The 19,925-nt window shown below is 41.1% G+C and overlaps 1 protein-coding gene across 1 annotated transcript in view; it reads right to left on the bottom strand.

Annotated features, from left to right (window-relative positions):
* PAPPA (pappalysin 1) overlaps positions 1 to 19,925 on the bottom strand; it is a gene marked incomplete at its 5' end in the record, with an annotated part of 252,028 nt that overhangs the window by 192,739 nt on the left and 39,364 nt on the right. The window contains one exon of the mRNA XM_084793333.1: positions 3,706 to 3,851. Coding sequence (XP_084649459.1) covers positions 3,706 to 3,851 — 146 coding nt within the window. The remainder of the gene's footprint in view (positions 1 to 3,705; positions 3,852 to 19,925) is intronic.

Raw genomic sequence — 19,925 nt, 5'->3', positions numbered from 1 at the left:
CTGAAATCAACATTCTTGAGTTCTAAAGTCAGGGCTTGTATCCTCTGTTCCAGTGTTAATGACTATTACAAAGAGTAGAGTATTCAATCATCTTTTTAGCCTTTATTGTCAACTGGACAAAGTTCAGAGTTATCTGAAGTGCGAGGCCTTTGCTAAGGCATTTCCTGGATGAGGTTGGTCTATGGACATGTCTCTGAGGGTTTGTCTTACCTATTAATTTATAATTGATTTGGTAGGAGGCCCAACCCACTGTGGGTGGCACTAATCCTCTGGCAGATTGGCCAGGGATATACAAAAGCTAAGCATGAACTAGTAAAAGAGCAAGCCAGAGAGTGATCCTGCAAGCAGCAGTTCTCCAAACTTCCTGCCTCCAGGCTCTTGCCTCAAGTTCCAGCCCTGATTTCTCTCTTGCAGATGGATTGTGACCTGGAAGTATAAAATAAATAAACTCTTTTCTTCCTAAGTTGATTTTGGTCTGAGTGTTCTATCACATGAGCAGAATGAAACTGGAGCAATGATTAAATGTATGTTGAATATTCGATGAATGATAATACATCTGAAAAAGTGTTGTGACACATAACTAATTACTTCCAAGCAGGTTGAGTAGCCTGTGGCAGATAGGAAATAGCTACTTATTGTCTACCTACATGAGAACAAAAAGTATAGAAATTACTTATGAACCTAATAGAAATGAGTCTCAGGCCCTAACTCAGACCCGGAATGTCCGTGTCTTAAAAAGAGACATGGATGTCTCATCTATCTGCTCTGGATTGTGAAATAAATGACTACACTTCATGTACCTGAAGAGAGAACAACAGCCAATTTGTAGAGATAGAACAAACATCAACAGAAGCAAAGACCAGCACTTTTTCTCTGTGCGTTTTAGACACTGGACAAGGTATGTGAGCTTCCAGAGAAAGATTTAAACTTTAAACCCTGGAAGCATTTAAGAAAAGGTTAAATGAGAGCCCTGCAAGCCCAGATTTTAATTATGAACTAGTAGTGTCTTATGGAGGAAGGACAGGGCAGCAGTGTCTTATAGAGTTGGAATGGCACACTCAGGGCAGATGTCAGGCAAGTTTACCTGAGACTGAATTGTGTGGTCTATCCACAGGCTCATGGAGTCTATCAATTCTGATTGGCTTGGAGACTTCTTACACAAAGATAAAGATGTGTGTGTGTCGAGGTGGCTGGGGGTGGTGGTGGTGGTGAGAAAGGCAGGTGAAGGCAGGGAAGAGGAGAAATTAAGACAGGAAACCTTTCTCAATTATTTTCTGTCACTCATAATCTAAAACATAATTCCTCTTCCACCCAAGGATCTTTCCAGGGATAATGGAATAACAGCAGGAAAGAAGGGTTAAAAATATGGTCCTAATAAATTGAGTTTGATTGAGGCTACTGCCCGGGAGCTCCTTATGATCGACTGCTTTCAGGACCGGAAGCTGGCGGCTTGCATGCCAGTGGAGGTAGCATAGTGTTGCTAGCAGTGCTTCTGCTTCATACTTTCTTTCTTTCCTCTGAGAAACTGACCTTGTTTCTCTAGGCAGCTTTAATCTAGGCAACTACCACAGCACTAACGACCCACAGTCTCTCCAGGAAGTATTGTCATTAACAGGGTGCAGGACCAGCCTTGGGATGGCGAAGGGCAGCAAGCTGAATGTCCAGCCTGGCTCTGTTCTTTCTACCCCAATTGACCCTTCCCTACAGAATGACAGCACTTGGCCCTGAGTCCTGTTTCATCGCTTCTCTTAAAAGGTGAAATAGCTAAAGCCTGACATCATCCTGAAATACTATAACATGCTATGGGTTTACAGCCTCTCTTATCCCTGGCCCTGAGCCAGCCTCTGACAGTCATGAAATCATCAGGAGTATTTCTGTCTAACTTTAGAAGCCCTGCTCTGCAGCCATCCCCAGACGCTGATCAGGAACCTCCTGGTTGCTATTTTTTTTAAAAAAATAGAAGCAAATTTCACAGCTTAGAAGGACCCTGGGAGGCTATCTAGTTAACCTGCATCTTCAAAATTGTAGGAAACAAATCTAATGAAGGAATCTTGCCTAAGGCCATCCTGCTAAGGATGAGAAAAACCATGCCTTTGGCTGTAATCTAGTATAATCTAGTATCACTTTCCCAATACATACTAAACATGTGATAAGGGCAAATAATTTTCAAGTTTGCGTGAGCTGTATGAACTCCTCTGCCCATTACTTATCTGTGTCTGAATGCCTGTCTATCTATCCACCACTCACCTCAGATTCAGGGTTTCCTATCCTAAGCACAGTTGACATTTTAGAGCACCCACGTCTTCCTTGGGGCACCGTGGAATACTTAACTTTATTACTACAACCCACTAGAATCCTGTATGTAGCATGTGATGAACAAAACTGACTAGCATGGCTTGGGGACCATTCTTGCTTCAGTTGACAATACTTATTTATTCTTACATATATCATTTAGAAAAAACAGTGCTCACCCCTCTCTCTTTCTCTCCCTCCCCTCTCTCTCCTTACACACACACACACACACACACACACACACACACACACACACACACACACACACACACCTCCAAATATAGCAGAGAGCTAAGCCCATGATTTGTTTTAGCACATCTCTTTTTAGCTGAAGTTATAGAATTCTTCATCCTCACAATAACACAGAAGCAGAGCAGCTGCTAGACTCTGGGTTTACTACCAGTGACCATGCTGGCCTGAGAATGCATCCAGCACTGTGGATCACTGAGATATCAGAAGCCATTGTTGTAAATAATGAGATCATTTATTGAGGGAAGGCAGTTAAACTCACTACAGTGCCTTTCTCGATGGAATATTAAATGGTTAATTTAAAAAGCCTCATCTTTAGTGAAGTGTAGATAAACCATAGGCATACTTTTCTCATGTGATTTTTAAGTGAAAACATGTAGGACATAAAGTAATTTTAAGACTTCTGTAATAAAGAAACATGTAGAGAGCCTAGAAGATCAAATGAAAAGAATTGAAAATTATGCCTATACTATAATTTCATGTCTATAAGTAAAAATTTCTTATCTATGTACTTTGTACACTGAACAAGGAAGAAAGAAAATTTCAAAGAAATATATATAATATATATAATTAATATATATTTATATATAACAACCACTGGAACAATTATCATTTCTGACTTTCAGAGATCAGTCTGCACAAACTGCTGTCATGTTTATGAATATACATAATTTAAATGTCAGAAAAGCTCCTCATGTTGCTGGTAGACAGAACACGGAAAAAGAGAAGTCCCTATATATTGTGTTTCTGTTGCTTCTCTGGTGTCTCTCAGGATTGCCTTAGCCCAGCTGTGCCAGGATAATGTGGTTTCCGGGCCAAGAAGTATGCATGAATTAGGGAAAAGAGGTACAAGAAGAATGCAGTTTCTGGATAGAGCCAGAAACTTGAACTCTGACTGAGGCTTCTTCACTGATGTGTGTAACCTTGGATAAACCCTGCTTGCTCTCTGGGTCTGAGTTTTCCCACCAGGAAAGAGAGTTTCTTCAGAGGATTGCCTTGTGGCCAAAAGTACACTTCAGAGATAGTAGAACTTTGTGAATTAAAGAAGTAAGTTATTCCCACTACCACTTTGCCTGCACTATTTGGTTGTGCCAAAGTCTTCCTCACACTGGGGTCCAAACTGGCTTGTTCCAAGGTCCTTCTGAAGGAGCTTCTAAGACTCACCCAGGTGCATTAGGGCCTCCTTGTCCCATGGCCAAGTTGCCACTCCTGCCAATTCCTCCTCTGAAGAGTTTGCAAAGAAAATATTGAGATGTGTTGATCCGTCCAATCTAAGAATGTTCTTTAGCTCATTAACATCCAAGTAGGCTCTGAAAGAAGAAAGGAACTTTGGCTGTTATCACTGTCCCCAAAGGTAGTATTCAAACAGTAGACTATTCCCCACATGATCAGGAGCTCTTAATACTCGATACAGTAGCTAAACTCTTTGTAACCATCACATTGCATTTCTCTGAAAGTGTTATACTATCCCATTTCACTGAGAGAAAAACAAATTAAGGGTAACTATAAATAGCTGTGTTCAGTTTTGAATCTAGATGCATTGAGAATCAATGCTCACATTTCTACAGACTGTACTATTTTGACTAGGGAGAGGACCACTTAATAGACGCATAGACAAGAACACAGTACTGAGATAACATGTAATCCAATCTTGGCATCTTTCCTTCATTCATTCACTCTGCCTCTTGTAGGGAGGCATCGTGGCTTTTTTTTAAAGATGAGAAATATACAGCCCAATGATTTTAAATAGGTTATACAAAGATGCAGCACTGGGGTTCAAGGTTAATGCTGGATAGCTTGGAAATGAATTCTTTTCTCACTGAGGCATCATGCTGCCACCCATTGACCGTTCTGCATTCTGTAAAACTATTTCATTATCTGTACCATAGACTAAAGATTTTGAGCTTGAAGTTGCTGTCATTGAGGTGGTCATATCTTAGAAATGAATTAACCCTTCATGCTACAGCAATCATCTCTTCAATGTAGAGAGACATTTGTTGATAAGGGAGCTGGCAAATACGAGAGGGAAGAGATATGGGGGAGAGAGAGAGAGAAAAAATTAAACAACAACAAAGTGAGAGGGAGAAGAGACAGACAACAGGTGAGAGAGACAGAAATAAGTGAGGATGTACCCTTGGACAGACTCACTAACCAGAACAGACACACTAAGGATGCGATGCTGCCTTTGCTCTCTGCTTCAGTTAGTCACAGGCATATTATTCTGTGCTCATGTTCAGTGCTACCCTCTTATGCTTCTTATCTGCCACCCTGCATTTTAGGAATCCTTTTGAGTAGCTGACAGTTCTGTTGGATGAGGTTAGAAATGTGTTCCTGTTTTTCTGGCCACATACAGCATGTGGGCGTCTGAGTATAGAGAAGGTGATCTGTTCATCTCTTGGTACCTGGTCTTCAGCTTAGGGCTGTGTAACTAGTAAGTCGTCAGTGAAGCCTGATAGAGTTGAATTTAGATTGGCATATATGGAAGCTAAAATATCTAGGTCCTGGAGTAAGGCTCAGTGTTTCCTGACACAGAGGCTACATTGGCCTCATCTCTACTCCAATCTGAAATCTATGAGAGTTACTGCATTGTGACCACTCCTACCACAGGTGTCTAGGAGGTCAATTGTCCATGTGATCTTCAGTTTGATGACTTTTCAGAAGAAGAGACTATGGAGTTAGGAAACACAGGCTCATTATAGGCTAAAATACTGACTCAAAATTAAGTGCCTTTTTCTAAGGACCCACATCCAGTTTCTTTTACCAGAGGCCTCATGATGAGTTCTAATAACTCTGTCTTCTTCTGAGATTGGAATGAGGTTTGAGAAAGCTAGCATTTATTGAATACCTGCAGTATTCCATCATGCCACGTGCACACATCTTATTTCTGGAACTTCAGTGTGTAGCATGAGTAAGATGGATTGCTCCTTAGTTACACCTCTAGGTTTGAATCCAGATATTCTTACTCTGCGGGGCCCGTGGGCAAGCTGCTTCCCTTCTTTTGCTCAAGTTTCTTTATGTAGAGAACAGAAATGATAGGGAAACATCATCCCTAGAGTTAGTAAAAGGATTAAGGAAGTCAGCAATGGATCCGGAAATGAGTCTGGTAATGGCCATCATATAGAAACCCCTGGCACAAACTTAGCAATTCTCATGTATTCTCATTTTACAGATGAAGGAACAGGGCCGCAGAGGTCACATAATTAGTGACAATTTGACGCATATCCTACAATGCTCGCACATCTTCTTCTCTTTTAAGCTGACCCCAGCCCATGGGGAAGAGAAAAAATAATGCAGACAGGAGAATGAGAATGCACAGGAGCCTACACTGTCTTTTGGAGCCATCCTTTCCACATTGTTTCTTTTACTTTGCTTTTCTTTCTAGCTGATTTGCCCATTTCTCTCAGACGATCTCTCGGGCATAGAAGACACTCTTCAGTAGAGAAAGACACCTCAGCCTCAATACTCCAAGTTGAGAAAGTTTTACAAGAGGAAGACACAGGGCAAGAGGAGACATTTTAATTGGTTGTTTATTCAGTGGTAATTGCAGAGCCAATCTGTTCAGGAGGTGGTATGAATCCCAGCCCAAAGCAGAAATGTGGGTTGTTGGATGCTCTCCCTGGCTCCTGTATGGGGTTTCTCATTCTTTGGGAAGCCTCCATGTCCAAAAAGGGCTGGAATCTACAGCAGCTAGCCAGACTGCTGGACCCACTGGCCTTTCTCCACCCTGTCTCTCTTGCTGGCGGGGAGGGGAATACACCCAAATGGAAAAGTAGCTTTGTTACTAAAGCTTTCCCTCTGTCATTGTAGGCCTTCTACCAATGAAGAACTAATCTGGGTGTTTCCCAAAGGCATCAGGGGGAGGCCTTTGAATACAGGAATTTGTGTGGGTCTTTATTATCTCCATCCCCTTATATCTTGAAGGTGATGTTGTGGTTTTCCATTTTCACTTTATATAATAGATAGAAGAGAAGGCACCAGAGGCAGAAAATTTAGGAAGAAAACTGTAGTCTAGGGATACTTAACCTGAATGAAAGAAAATGACTTGATTGGACCCCTTGACTTTCTGTTTTGTAACTCAGGAAAGACTTGCAGTTACAGTTTGGATATGGGATGCCTACAGGCTCTAGTGTCAACACTTGATCCTCAGCTGATGGTACTAATTGGGAAACTTTGAGAAGTGAGGAGACTTGCTGGAAGAAGTAGGTTACTGAGGGGTACTTGAAAGTTATACCTGGTCTTGAGTCCATTGCCTTCTCTATAATATCTGCTTGCCTTGAGATAAAGAGCTCTCTTCCATGATTTGCCCCCATGCCTGATGTTCTAAGTTGTAGGATGTCAAGCAACATAGACTTAGCCCTCTAACACTGTGGATTAAAATAAATATTTTCAACCATAATATGTTTCTGTGAGGTATTTTGGTGACAGTGATAAGAAAATTGACTAACACATTAGCCTTGTACCTATATTACAAATATGTCAAATTTATTAAAAAGATAACTTATACCTCCTAGGGAAAAGACAATCTAACTCTAAATAATGTTTATTAACTTGCATACTGGTATTACACAGAGATGGACAGACAGACCCAAGTCTCTGTACAAGTTGTCTTAGCCTGTCAGTTCCAAGACAGGTGAGCATGATGACAGCACAGACAACACAGCTCCTGTCTCTTCCCAATCTCTTACATTCTCCCTCCTGAAGAAAAGCTGGAAGTTCCCTTCTGCACAGTTCTCCCAGGCTCAGCTTCCAGCATCTCTTCCCCATTATCCAAATGTTTCTTTTTCTTTTGCAACCTCAATCACGCAGGATCTCATAGTTTCCTCACCCAGAGCCCATTGTGTGTTTTCAGATTATAGCTACTCCTTAAGCATATCTGTTTATCCCCTGTCTTCCATCTCACAATATCCCTTCCTGGATTTTAGTCATGTAAAATCTTCTGTCCTTGAGAAGCCTGGCACTTCACATCTCTTATCCCAACCACTTTCACCTGTATTTCAGAGATCACAGAAACCACCTCTCATGAGCACTTGGGAGAATAGAGACACGGTGGCTGATATACCTAGCGCCATGCCACTGCACTAAACATAGAAGGTGCTATTGGATAGTGTAGGCTAACTTTATTACATTAGTTAGTTTTGTGATCAACACCCCCAATTCATCGTTACCAGTAGCTGAAAATAAGGGTACTGATGCTATTTTTAATTCTAATCATTCCCTCTTGTGTTTTATTCATATTGTAAACACATCATTTATTAGACTATGGCCTTCAAACAGTTATGTTCAAAATCATTATAATTTCTGTGGCTTTTGAAACCTTCCTCAAAAATACAACGATAGATGGTACTGATTTGAAGCTACTGGGCACTTGCCTTTTGAATCACATCGTATCAGACCAGGATGAACAAACACAAGACTCAGCAAAGTGAGGTGATTTTCCCAAGGTCATGTGTCACCAAGAATGAGAAGGATCTAGCCTTGGGGCTGTCTCTTCTAGCTTATGTATGTGTGACCTTTGATTTCAGAACCTTTATGTTGGTGAGTCATGTCACTTCTTGTTTCAGGTGGAAAAAAATTCCTGTAAGGCTGTATAGCTTTGAAGACCAATCATGGGAGGAATGGCAGCCCCATCTCCATCATCTGGATACCCCCACGCAGAACTTGTGTGGCTATTTAGCTGCAGCTCATCTCACTACATATAGCATGCTGCCTGCTCTGTAGCTTAAGGGCTGAGTCTGTTCAGTGAGCTTGTGAACTGCTTTGCTGCTGTCCAGCTTGCAGCCTACTATAAGCCAAATGCAGAGGAAGCAGAAGAGTATTTAAATGAGACGAGGTATCACGTCCTTGCATGTAAGAAAAGCTTTCCTGAACAAGTTGAGAACTTTATACTTTTAGACTGAAAACATTTTCATAGCTTCACACTGTACACAATGGGATGAAGACAGAAAGTACTTCAAATGTTCTCAAACATATTTGGCCACAACCACCCCACATCCTCCATCTTTGTCAAAACACCACTAGTAGCACAACCAATAGTGCTTGGAAATGGTAATCTATACCGGAATGCCCCTGTTAAACTTAGATCCTCTCCCCAAAAGCTGTGTTTCTTTTCTCCCTGCACATCTCATGCACCTGGATTCCACAGTGAGGGATTGCGGGTCCCCTGGAATGCCTGTTTTAGGGGGCCCAGCCCTGATTGCCATGGCGCCCAGGCTTTGCCCCTTTGCCAGAACTGCATTTCAAAGCCATGAGTGCAGTCCTGGAGGGAGATCAAAGCTCTCTCAACTCAACTGTCATTAGAATATTTTCTTTATGCATCTCACTTGCCGGCTAGTGCCAACAACATACTTCCTAAATGCACTGGCCTGAGATGCCACAACTCTGTAATAATCTGAATGGGAGAGCTGTCAGGGCCTGTTTTATTGAAAGACAAGCAAAAGGGAACCGCATTCAAGATGCAAAACAACAACAAACCTCTTAAATGAAATCATGGGAAAAATATGGGAAGGACTGAGCTCCTTAAGTGCTAGAAGCTCAGTACACTGGCACAGAGTAAATGGGTGTACCCACTTAGTCCTTTGAATGGAGGATGGTCAGAGGGATGGCTCCCAGGAAGCCCAGGTCAAATCTCATGTGCTCTGATTTCTTTTCAGATTCAAAAGCAGGTCACCTTTCAGCTGACTTCCTCTGGGCACCAGTGAGAGTGTAGTTTTCTTGTGCTGCTCCCTGGGCTTTTTGATGGGTGCAGGGTGGCCACAGAGGATGGCACTGGACATGTGCAGGTGACCTCAATTTGTGGAGCGTTTGTCTGAGCTGAGAGTGGGCCAAGCTAAAAACAGTTCTTTTGGGTTAAAAGAAAAGGTAGCTGATGGCTATTTTAGGACAGACACAGAGGGATTCGAATCCTTCTTCTTCTGTGAAGTGGCCCTCTGACCTTGAACATGTGGCTCATTCTCTTTGACTCTCAATTTCCTCACCTGTAAAATGGAGAGTATAAAAACTATCATAGACAGGAATGTCTAAAATTCAGTATGATGGTGCATCAGAAAGTATCTAGAAGAGCAACCAATTCGTGAAAAAGCCTCAAGATGTATTTATCTCTTGAACTCGCTTGTGGACTTACTGGGAAGTGGTCTCAGCTCCCATTGCCTATGGCTGGTATTCAATCACTGACCCTGGTTCCCACCACTTGGTCAGTGTGTGTATCCTCCTTCCTCCCACTATGTGACACCCTGTTTCTACAGCTCACAAAACAAGGTTCAGTCTCACCACTGTCCAGTTCCAAATTCCAATTGCAGCTTGCCATTTCCAAGGAACCCCATGGTTTCACAAACCGCTACTTCACTTTCAGAACACACCAGACCATTTGAAAATGATTATCAAATATAGAGATCAAAGCTGAGCAAGGCAAGCCATCAAAGCGAGATAAACCTCAGAATGTTTATTGCGTCCATATTCTTGTTCCAAATAACCAGCTTTCTCCAAGCTGTGACCAGCTCTAAAACCTGAATTTTCTACTTTTTCCCAAGGGCCCTAATGATCTGGAATTTATTTTCCTGCTTAGTTTCATCATTATAAATGGCTAAATTTGCCTCTCTTCTTTATCAAAAGACACACACACACACACAGAGTTCTTGGAGGGTAAATTAAATTCTTGGAATTTTGAATGTTTGCTTTCTGAAATAATAGCTTTTATATGGAAGTTTGACCCCTAGGCAAGAAAAATATAACAGTAACAAAGGTAATTGAAAAACTTACTAATCTTTCATTCACTTATTGAACAAGACATTCTTTCATTAACTCCCCAATTTCCTCCCTCAATTTCTGTTTGTCTATGCCCATTCTTTCTTTATTTCCTAACTTCCTCATTTTCTATATATCAGTCAATCATTCCTACTTCCATCTATCAACATTCATTGAGATCTGATGATATACTACAGCTAGAACACAACTTACACTGTAAAAAATTTTTTGAAAAAAAATTGAGGTTTTATGAATGAAACAAAATAAGTAGATGACAATAACAGCAACAAAATGAACATAATGAGATGACATTTAGGGGATTTTCTATCTACTAACCCTACTAATATACTTCTAAGCATCCTTTTGAAGCTTTACAAAAATTGCAAAGTGCTTAAAGAACATTTCAACATGGTAAGTCCATGCCTGGCTTGGTATATTGTCCAGTGTTGTATACCATTGGCTCAGCACTGTACACAGGAGATAAGTGCTCATGCACATAACAAGTAGAATCCTTCCTAAACTTTATTTACAGTTAGGCAACATTTCCCTTGATAGTCCAAGGAGCTCAGAGGTCACTAATTTTCAGAGCCTCCCATGAAGATGAAGTATCCATGGCTACAACAGAAAATACAATACCTTGAAGTATAATACTATGTTAAGAAAAGCACAATTTTAGCAATATGACAATCTTGCCAAACTATCACTTTTACAACAGAACCATGGACATCTAGGACCCATAGATTTCTCTTCCCACCTGCTAACTTCCTTCCTGTATTACTCAAACCACAATTGATAAATAGTACAGTTAACCACACTGAAAGAAATATGCATATCTAACTAATGGCCCTGGGTTTTGTCTTGCCCATTGAAATACAATTAAACAAAGAAAGACAAACTACATTTGTTTCACAAGTTGTAGTTTCCACATTATTTTAGATACAAGCGATTGTTCAGTCTATATATTGTCTATGGCCCTAGTTTTATCCATGTTTGCTATAAAGCAGATGGGAAGACTAGCTAAGTAACCCCAAATTTAGAAAGGATAAACCAAGAATTACATCATCACCAATAGTTGTCAATAAGGCAGCATCTGGAATTTAGTCTGTACCACAGTACCATATGAGTCATATAATCTTAGGCAAATAACAAACGTATTTGAAGTTAGAATAATAAAATCACAACAGTAGGTGTAGATCTCTCTTGGTGACCTTTAACAAATCTAATAACTTTTCCACATTGTGTCTTTCCTGAAACTAAAGCAGAGATGCCTTTCTCAGGGTGATGTGACAACAGAGTTTAAGATTGGAGAAAGAATGAGAAAGGGTACTGGAAAAATGACATTGTATGTGAAGCTGTTTGAAGGTATCATTAAATTCAAATGGACTTTTTTTCTTTGGAAATAGGATGCTACACTTAGAGCTTGAGGAAAAATGACATAGAAGACATGCACGTTTCCCAGGTGTCATCACTGGGACTCAGAGGATGCTAACAGGGTTTCAATTTGTCATCTAGCATAACTTCCTCCACTGGAGTGTTGAGCACGTTGTACCTATTTAGACATAAGAGCTGGGAAATCCTCTGAAAGTAAGAATTCTCTCTTATTTCTCTAGCTTCTGCGGTGTCCATGTGTGACTTTATCTGTGCCTTTTACAGATATCAAGTCCTTCGTTTGTACTCTACATACCTATTCTGTCTTAATCATCCTTAGTGTCTAGGAATGAGAACGACAAAACCTGATTTGAGAATGTGCCAGTCCAACAAAGAGTAGACCTTGAAGTTTCCCATTTTACACACAAAGCATTTTATGAGTAAAAAAGTGTCTGAATACATGCTAGCCACTGCGTTACTGGAAGAATCCAGTTTCCTCCTCTGCATATGGCCAAACCTCAGGCAAATTGTGTTTTTCTACCAGGGATCCTCTTGGGAAAATATTTCCTCGTGTATCTCCTCCACCCTGTATAAGATGCTGAGACTTCATGCTTCTGTGATGTTCATTGTTGCCCTCTATGGCCATAAAAAAAAGTTCAGCAATCAGAAGACAAGCTGAAGGCCAAAGGGCTGTGGTTGACTGTCTGAACTCACAAAAAGCTGGAATCACAAACACCAGAGACTTAAAATAGAGACAGTGTTCTTCCTGCTGTGCCACCAGACCACTACAACAACCCGGAGCACAGAAAAGAAAAAGACAGAGAAGCAGAGGATGAAAGAGAAAAACAGAAGTCTCTCCTGAATAGCCACATACAAGCTTGTGCCACTTATGCAAACAAATCTACAAGGAAAAGGTCTCTCTGTTTACACGATAGCTCACTAGTTTGATGTTTACAGAAGGTGAGAGCAGAAATGTGGAAGTTCCCTCCTAGGTGTAGGAAATGCCCAGTGGTGAATTTGAAGGATGAAGCTGAGCTGCAGTCAATTTAGGAAAGTGGCCCCCCCACCCCTTCCCCATACACACTAAAATGAAATACACTGTTGTCTGTAGATCTAACCTTCCCTCATAGCCTCATTGGCTGTGTTTCCTAACTGGAAGGGGATTTGACCAAGTGCTGAGGCTGTCATGAGCTGTCAGTGTCACCAGTGGATCGAGAAAGGGAAATGAGCATGCTGAGTTTGCCAAACTTAGGATGGAAAATCCCCAACAGTCTCCTCGGGAGGCCTTTGAAAGGGCACCCACTATTCCCATCTGTCCAGGGAACTGTAGAGGGGAATGCGCTTTGCGTCTAGGAAAGGGGTTAGAGAAGGAGCCTTTCAGATCCTGGCATACTGAGAAGCTCCCCAGTGCTGGGATAGCCGTGACTGGGAGGCAGCTTGCACGGTTGGGTGCTGCAGGCATAATGGGCTCCTTTTCGGCCTCTAGTTTCCTGACTCCGAAATATTCTGCGAGTCTCAAACTGGGCCTCAGACTACGCCTGTTTTCTTTGTTAGAAGTGTACAATCTTAGTGTGGAATGCTGCTTATCGCTCCAGAAGAGGAATACATTAGCAATTCGTATGCACAAGCTTTTTAGTTTAAAGATAAAGTCTACAAAGTACTGAACTCCCAGCAGCTAAAACCAAAGGGTCGTTGTAATGGATTCAAGTGTCTCTGCCTCTTAGTCCAGCCTTGAAATTCTAGTAAGAGGTTTCAGAATTGAGAGGTGGGTGAGTGTGGGATATGAAGGGAGGACATCAGAAGATTTCCCAGGGAAAACAAATCCACAAACAACAGCTGGGCGACCATTGTTTTTTGCAGTGCTCATGTTATGCTAGGTGCTCCCCCCAAAATGTAGTATTTCATCAAATCTAAACCACGTCGGTGAAGCAGACAGTCATGTCTATCACTGATTCCACAGAGGGGGCAACTACACTGAGCTAAAACTGTATTAGATGGGTTGGTGGAAGCACACTCTGAGTGTACTTGGCCTCCCACTTTGCTGTTTCACATAGCTCACACATGTTTCAGAGCCCTGGATAGTCTTTGGTAATTACACTTTCCCCTGTATCCTGCGTGCAAGGACTAAAATGACAGTCGGTGTTCTCGGGTGGAAATTCTGACAGAAGGTGTATCTTTACTTAGTAGAAAAACTTCAAGATCAAATTAGAGAAAGTTAGGCACCATTGTGCTTGCTCATGTGCATTGTGTTTCAACAATAAAACAACCATGGTCAAAACACTTAGTAACTTCCACCAAACTAGCATGTGCCTCTTTATGACCATGGCCAGCACTGCATGGAATGGTTGGTGAGGCCATATGTCTGCTAAGATAGCTAGAAGTTTCATATAAGTGGTGTGGTCTTTTCATAGCAGCACCAGTCCTTAAAAGACAACATTTTAAGAATGAAAGTGGTCTGGGTAAATGCTCTCGATTTGGATGTTGCAGTTCGCTCCAGACTTTGTGAAGACTCTGTAGGAATGCAGCCGCTGGGAAATAAGTGCTGACAAGGGTACAGTGTTGTCTATGTGTGCATGGAAAAAACGAGACAAACATCTCTAATACCTACTATGTGCGAGACTCTCAACCAGTTGTTTCCCACTAGGGGCTTTATGTTTTATGACATGCCACAGGCAGCTTTTATCACCCAGTTTTAACAGATGAGAAACCACCTACTTGTACTGAACAATGGGCCAAGGTCAGACAGCTAGTGCTGAGCGGAGCCAAGATTCAAACCCTGGTCAGTCTCCAACATGCATATTTTTTACACTACACCAGCCCTGACTCCTGTCATTGCTGTAATGAATATTAGTCACATTAAATAAATCCTGATATTCTGATTATAAGATTCCAAGTAATTTCTCTTACAGGATTACTGAAAACAATGAACAAAGTTACTGAAAGAAAAAAAACCAACAATGCCCTTTTTCATCTGCATGCTGGTTAACTCTTCCCAGTATGCTATGTAATATTACTTTTATATGACCCTTGTGGCCACATAAAACAATGTGTGCCATCAGGTATTATTTCTTTCAGTAGAAGTAAAAATGGATATTCAGAGTTTAAGAGACTGGCCCAAGATTGCATAGCTAAGAAACTGCCCAGCCAAGGACACAATGTGTTTCCCCTGAATTTTATTTCTTTCTAAGTCATGTTTATTCTTTAAGATGTAAAATTGAGGCACGATTTGTGGCATCTACATCTATGGAGTCCCAACTACACTTAGCCTTTTCTTCTCTCTGCTTCCATCTTCCCAGTTCAGCCTTAGTTCCTTTACCACACAACCTCTCTCTTCTCCCCACGAGGGTTTTTTTTTTTTTTTTTTTTTTTTTTTTGTTATTGCTAAGACTGGTCATACTGTGCACTTCTTTTGTCCCTACCGCACCATGAAGATTTCCCTAACTTCTCAAAACCACAATGGTTCTTCCTTTTCTCAGAAAACATGGGAACTCATGATCTTTGTGCTTCAATGAAAAATTAGTACTCTGCCTTCTTGACCATCTCTAGAAAGACTGTAGTAAAATGCCATTAAACTGTGCATACAAACTCCTGTAAAGACAAGAGGTTCTATTGTGAAACCCTGAAGCATTGTGCTCTGTATATTAAAGGTGTCTTAACAAATATAGATGGTGGTTGATAGAACCTTTTCAACTCCCTAGCCATCAGCTTCTAAGACACAGGGGCAATTGGTAATGGGGAAGTTGAGGGGCTGGAATGGCATGTGAACAGGAAGTAAGCTCTTGGGGCAGTACTTACTCCCAGCTCAGGCCTCTGTTTCTGGTAGGGCTGGGATATACCTGCCTTTCTTTATAGTGTGAGCTCCTTATGCTCTGCAAGAAGGAGCTTCAACAAGGACCCTCTCCTATGTTTTAAGTTCTGATAGTCCTTGCTTCCCTAACAACTTTTTCAGGTTGAAAGCATCAACGGAATAAGAAGAGTAGGTTGCAGAAGACCATCCACGAAACAAAACTAATAGACAAATCTTTTAATGGGACTCAGGACTCAGAAAGGCTTCAGAGATATTGAAAAGAGGTGACTTTGAGACTTAACTCCTCTTGTCAGATCTCCTGGCACATTGACTTGACTTTACAAACTGACAAAGATCCAGGAGAATGTCTGTGTTACATTCAGTAATGATAATAATGAGAAAGCAAAAAGGGGGCAGAGGAGATAGTTTATCCAGTAACATACTTATTTTTAAAACACCTGGGTGAGAGTTAAATGCACAGAATGTATCTTATAATAATATGGGCATGGGAGTCCCAGTGATGGGAGGAAGGGAACAGTAAATTCCTGCATCCCACTGAATAGACTGTATAGACTACTTGGTGAGTTACAGGCCAGTGTGAGACTTTGTCTCAAACACAGAAAGTAGATGGCACCTGAGAAATGACACCCAAGGCTGTCCTTTTCCCTCCACATGTTCAAGTGTCTTCACACACAAATAAACTCTCATACACTAAAAAGAAACATATATCTCCCCATCCCCCCAAACCATACATGTATACCCCAGGTATATACTACATATGCATTATACACACTGCACACATATGCAAAACACACACACACACACACACACACACACACACACACACACACACACGGCCAAAGAAACATTTTCCAATGAGCCAATAGAGGCATGATTTGTCCTATTCAGTTTATATACATAGATATCCATGGATGCTGGTTTAATTCACCTCATGAGCTTGGTGAGATTGGGGTTCCAAAGAAAGGTACAAATAAGTTTGCTATACCATCATCTCTCAGAGAGACAACTAATGTGCAAAATGTCAGTGCCACCCTGGCTGATCTCTACCCTCAGAAGAATGACTGAGGTTGACTTGCAGTGCCCATCTCTAACTGACTGGCCACATAGGAAGGCTATTCATGCTTACATAGAATATATGAGCACACATTGGTACTGTGGGGTATTCCCTCATAATAGTGAAGTCTGAAGAGTAATTATTAGTTAGTTTTACCAAGGAGGCAATGCCAAAAGGGCAGTGACCGGCTTGGAAAGAACAGGATATGCATAAAAAAATATATTGTTAGAACAAGTAAAGAATGAAAGTAGAAAGGAAAAGGAGAAAGTATAAGGAGTAAGAATGAAAGAAGGGAGTGTGATACTGGATAAGAAAGTTCTCTGGGAGGGGAAAAAATAGAAACTTTCTTGGCTAACTTTTTGATTAGAAATCATCAGTAGATGGTCTTGTTATTGCTGTGCCTTCCTTTTCCAGTGGCGTACTTCCTCACTGATTCTGCCTCTGCCATAGCTTCACCATGGTCTGGCTTTCGCTCTGCTTCAGACATCTTGTCTGCTCATCCAGATGCCACCAGCTGTTCTGTGTCCCATGGAAGTGGGCCTCTATGAGTTGCATGCGTAGTTCAAGAAAGAAAGGTCACATAGAATTAATTCCTCTAGGTTGTTTTTGATTGGGGGAGGTGTGTGTGTGTGTGTGTGTGTGTGTGTGTGTGTGTGTGTGTGTGTGTGTGCTTTTTTCTTTTTATAAAAGTCAAATCCAGAAGTAAAAAGCCCTTTCCATCCAGCCACAGTTTGAAGCAACCACATCTTCCCACTCATCCTTCTCCTTTAGAAGAACAGTGAAAATGTATCTTCATGTTTGACAGAACTGAAGTGAAGACCTAAGGTTTGTGGCTGTCTTAAATACTATATACATCATTATAAGCAGCTGTTGATTCAAAATCACCCTTCCTTCAACTCTCCTTAATTATTCTGTTTGAATGTACCATCTGTTTCCCACCAGGACCCTGACTATTACCTCTCAAGGGGATGGTTGGTTATTTCTGGGTGCTAGATGCAATCATGGTTCTGCCTTATTTTTCCTACACGTAATAATTCTCTGTATTTTAAACCCACATATCAGATGGTATGCTTGCATATGACTTTCCCATGAGAAGGTGTGCTTCAGTGATGAAGAACTTCTTCAACCAGTAAATAACAAAGAGGCAGACAGAAGCATATGCACACAACAAATGACTGTTAAACCAAGGAGAAACAGTTCCCATGTGATTCCCAATGACTTGAAATAAGATATCAGGAAAATGTTGGATTTTCAGTATTTGGTCCAATACTAGCAAGGACACTTTTTCTGTCAGGCTTGTAATCTCAGCCTACTGTACATGGTTATCAGCACCAACTTACACACTTGTGCTGATAGGAAATCTACTCCCCTATGAGCTAGTACTTCAGCAGAAGGACCGTACCATCTGGAGATGACATCATCTCATTTCAAAGCTGCTCCTGGTACCATTCTGTCCCAACCATGGTTTCGAAACACATACACCATCTCGCCTCCCTTTGGCACAGCATAGGCCTGTATAGGTTTTTAAGTGCAGGTATCATGGCCCTGTGGCTTTGGTGCTATGAGAATACTTGACCTTGAGAAGAACATTCTTAAACTGGTTATATTTCATAGTTCCTCACCCCTCACTATGCTGGCCTCCTTTTTCAACATCCTTTGTAGGCTGTCATTATCATTGTGTCTTACTAAGAAAACACAAGGCCAATGCTCCAGTGATCACTTTGATGCAACCACAGAAACATAAATGTATAATTCAATTTACTTACAAACTCACTATCCTATTACATTTTAAAAACCCAAGCTCTTGAGAGAATGGCAATAAAGTGACAAGGATAGAACAAGAGATGGCAAATGGCACATCTCTGTGGCTGACAATAGCAGTATGTAGATGCTGAGAAGTTGGGTCAGGAAACATGGTTCTTCTTCCTAGGCTTCACCACTAATGAATGAACTCCAAGTCTTGGCCATTTTTCTTTTGTAGGGCATTCAAAGATTAGGCTCAACCATGTGGGAGGATGAGACAAAATCAGATAGTTGATACCACTTTTATGTCCTCTATAGCCCCTTCATGATGACTAAAAGTGATTTCCTATAACATATGCATCCCTGAGATCATGCCCAAGAGAGACCAAAAGTTTGGAGAGTTTCAACCTATTCCAGTCCGATACTTCTCTGAAAAAGTCTGACAATTTGCTCAACTTCATTACTGGTGAATCTTATTTTTTCTACAGGAAGAAATGAAGGAAATGCTAAACAAATGGTCATCATGATGAAACATTGCCAGTAAAGATAGACTGTTTGTGAAGTGTCTCTTACTAGAATATGGAAGCCTAAGCACAGAATTAAGAAGCTATTACATAATTGCACCTTCATTTCAGAGGCATTTTATTATCATATCAAGTCGTGATTGCTGCATGTTGCACAGATATTACTTTGTGCCCTATGTAGAATAATCTTCGCCTTAGTTACAGAGTAAAAATCATGATTTGAAGCTAGCTTCCATAGTGTTATAACATGTAATTATAGCTGATAGAGGAAAATGTCTTCAACCATTTTACCTAGATATCAATTCTGCGAGTTACCGATGTGGCAGGATATGACTACGGGAGTACAACAGCTGTATGGATGTTATGGGAGCAACTAAGTACTTTCTGATGAAATTCAAAGGCCATCATGTAGGACAAAATGGCATACTGATAATGTAAACATGGCTAAGTACTCATGGTTGTGGAGGTCTTAGGCCATAGAGAACCTACTATTACTACCTTGCTAAATGGACATAATATCTAACTGTTCTGCGTGTCTGTATCTCCCTACCCTTAAACTTGTAGGGCTCAAGAATCTCATCCAAGAAGCTTCTTTGTGCATTGGAAGGGAATGAACACAGAAACTCATAATTGGCCAAAGTACAAATAATTGTCTATGGGGTGCTCAGCTACAAATGAGAGGTCTATGTCACACTCTTCTCACTAAGGTACAGGGATCAGGAAAAGTGATCATCTTAAGAGCCAGAGTAAAATTGTTTCCTGATCATCATAGGACTATTGCCCTAGTGAACTCACAGCAGCTGTGGTTGCCTGAACCTACATTGAGTGGGGAGGTGATTAATGGGCCCTCATACCTAGCTGAGGAGGCCTTAAATTTTGGGGAGGGGAGAGTCAGTTTTCTTTAAAGGTGTGACCCATGTTAGACTGAACACACTCTGGTAAATGACAACACATACATGAGTACATGGCCAGCATGAACTGCACTCTGCACTCTGCAGTCTATGGGTTATATTTTAAACGGGTGGATGGGGGTAGAAAGTTCAGAGGGAGTGTGTTATGGATTTGGGAGAAGTTAAGGGGATGAGTGGGTAGTCAATAGTGAATATGTTCAAAATACATTGCAAGCATATGTGAAATATTCAAAGAA

This window comes from Acomys minous (assembly GCF_964271855.1).
Source record: "Acomys minous genome assembly, chromosome: 1".
Lineage (NCBI taxonomy): Eukaryota > Metazoa > Chordata > Mammalia > Rodentia > Muridae > Acomys > Acomys minous.
This window is presented reverse-complemented; position numbering and strand designations above follow the sequence as displayed.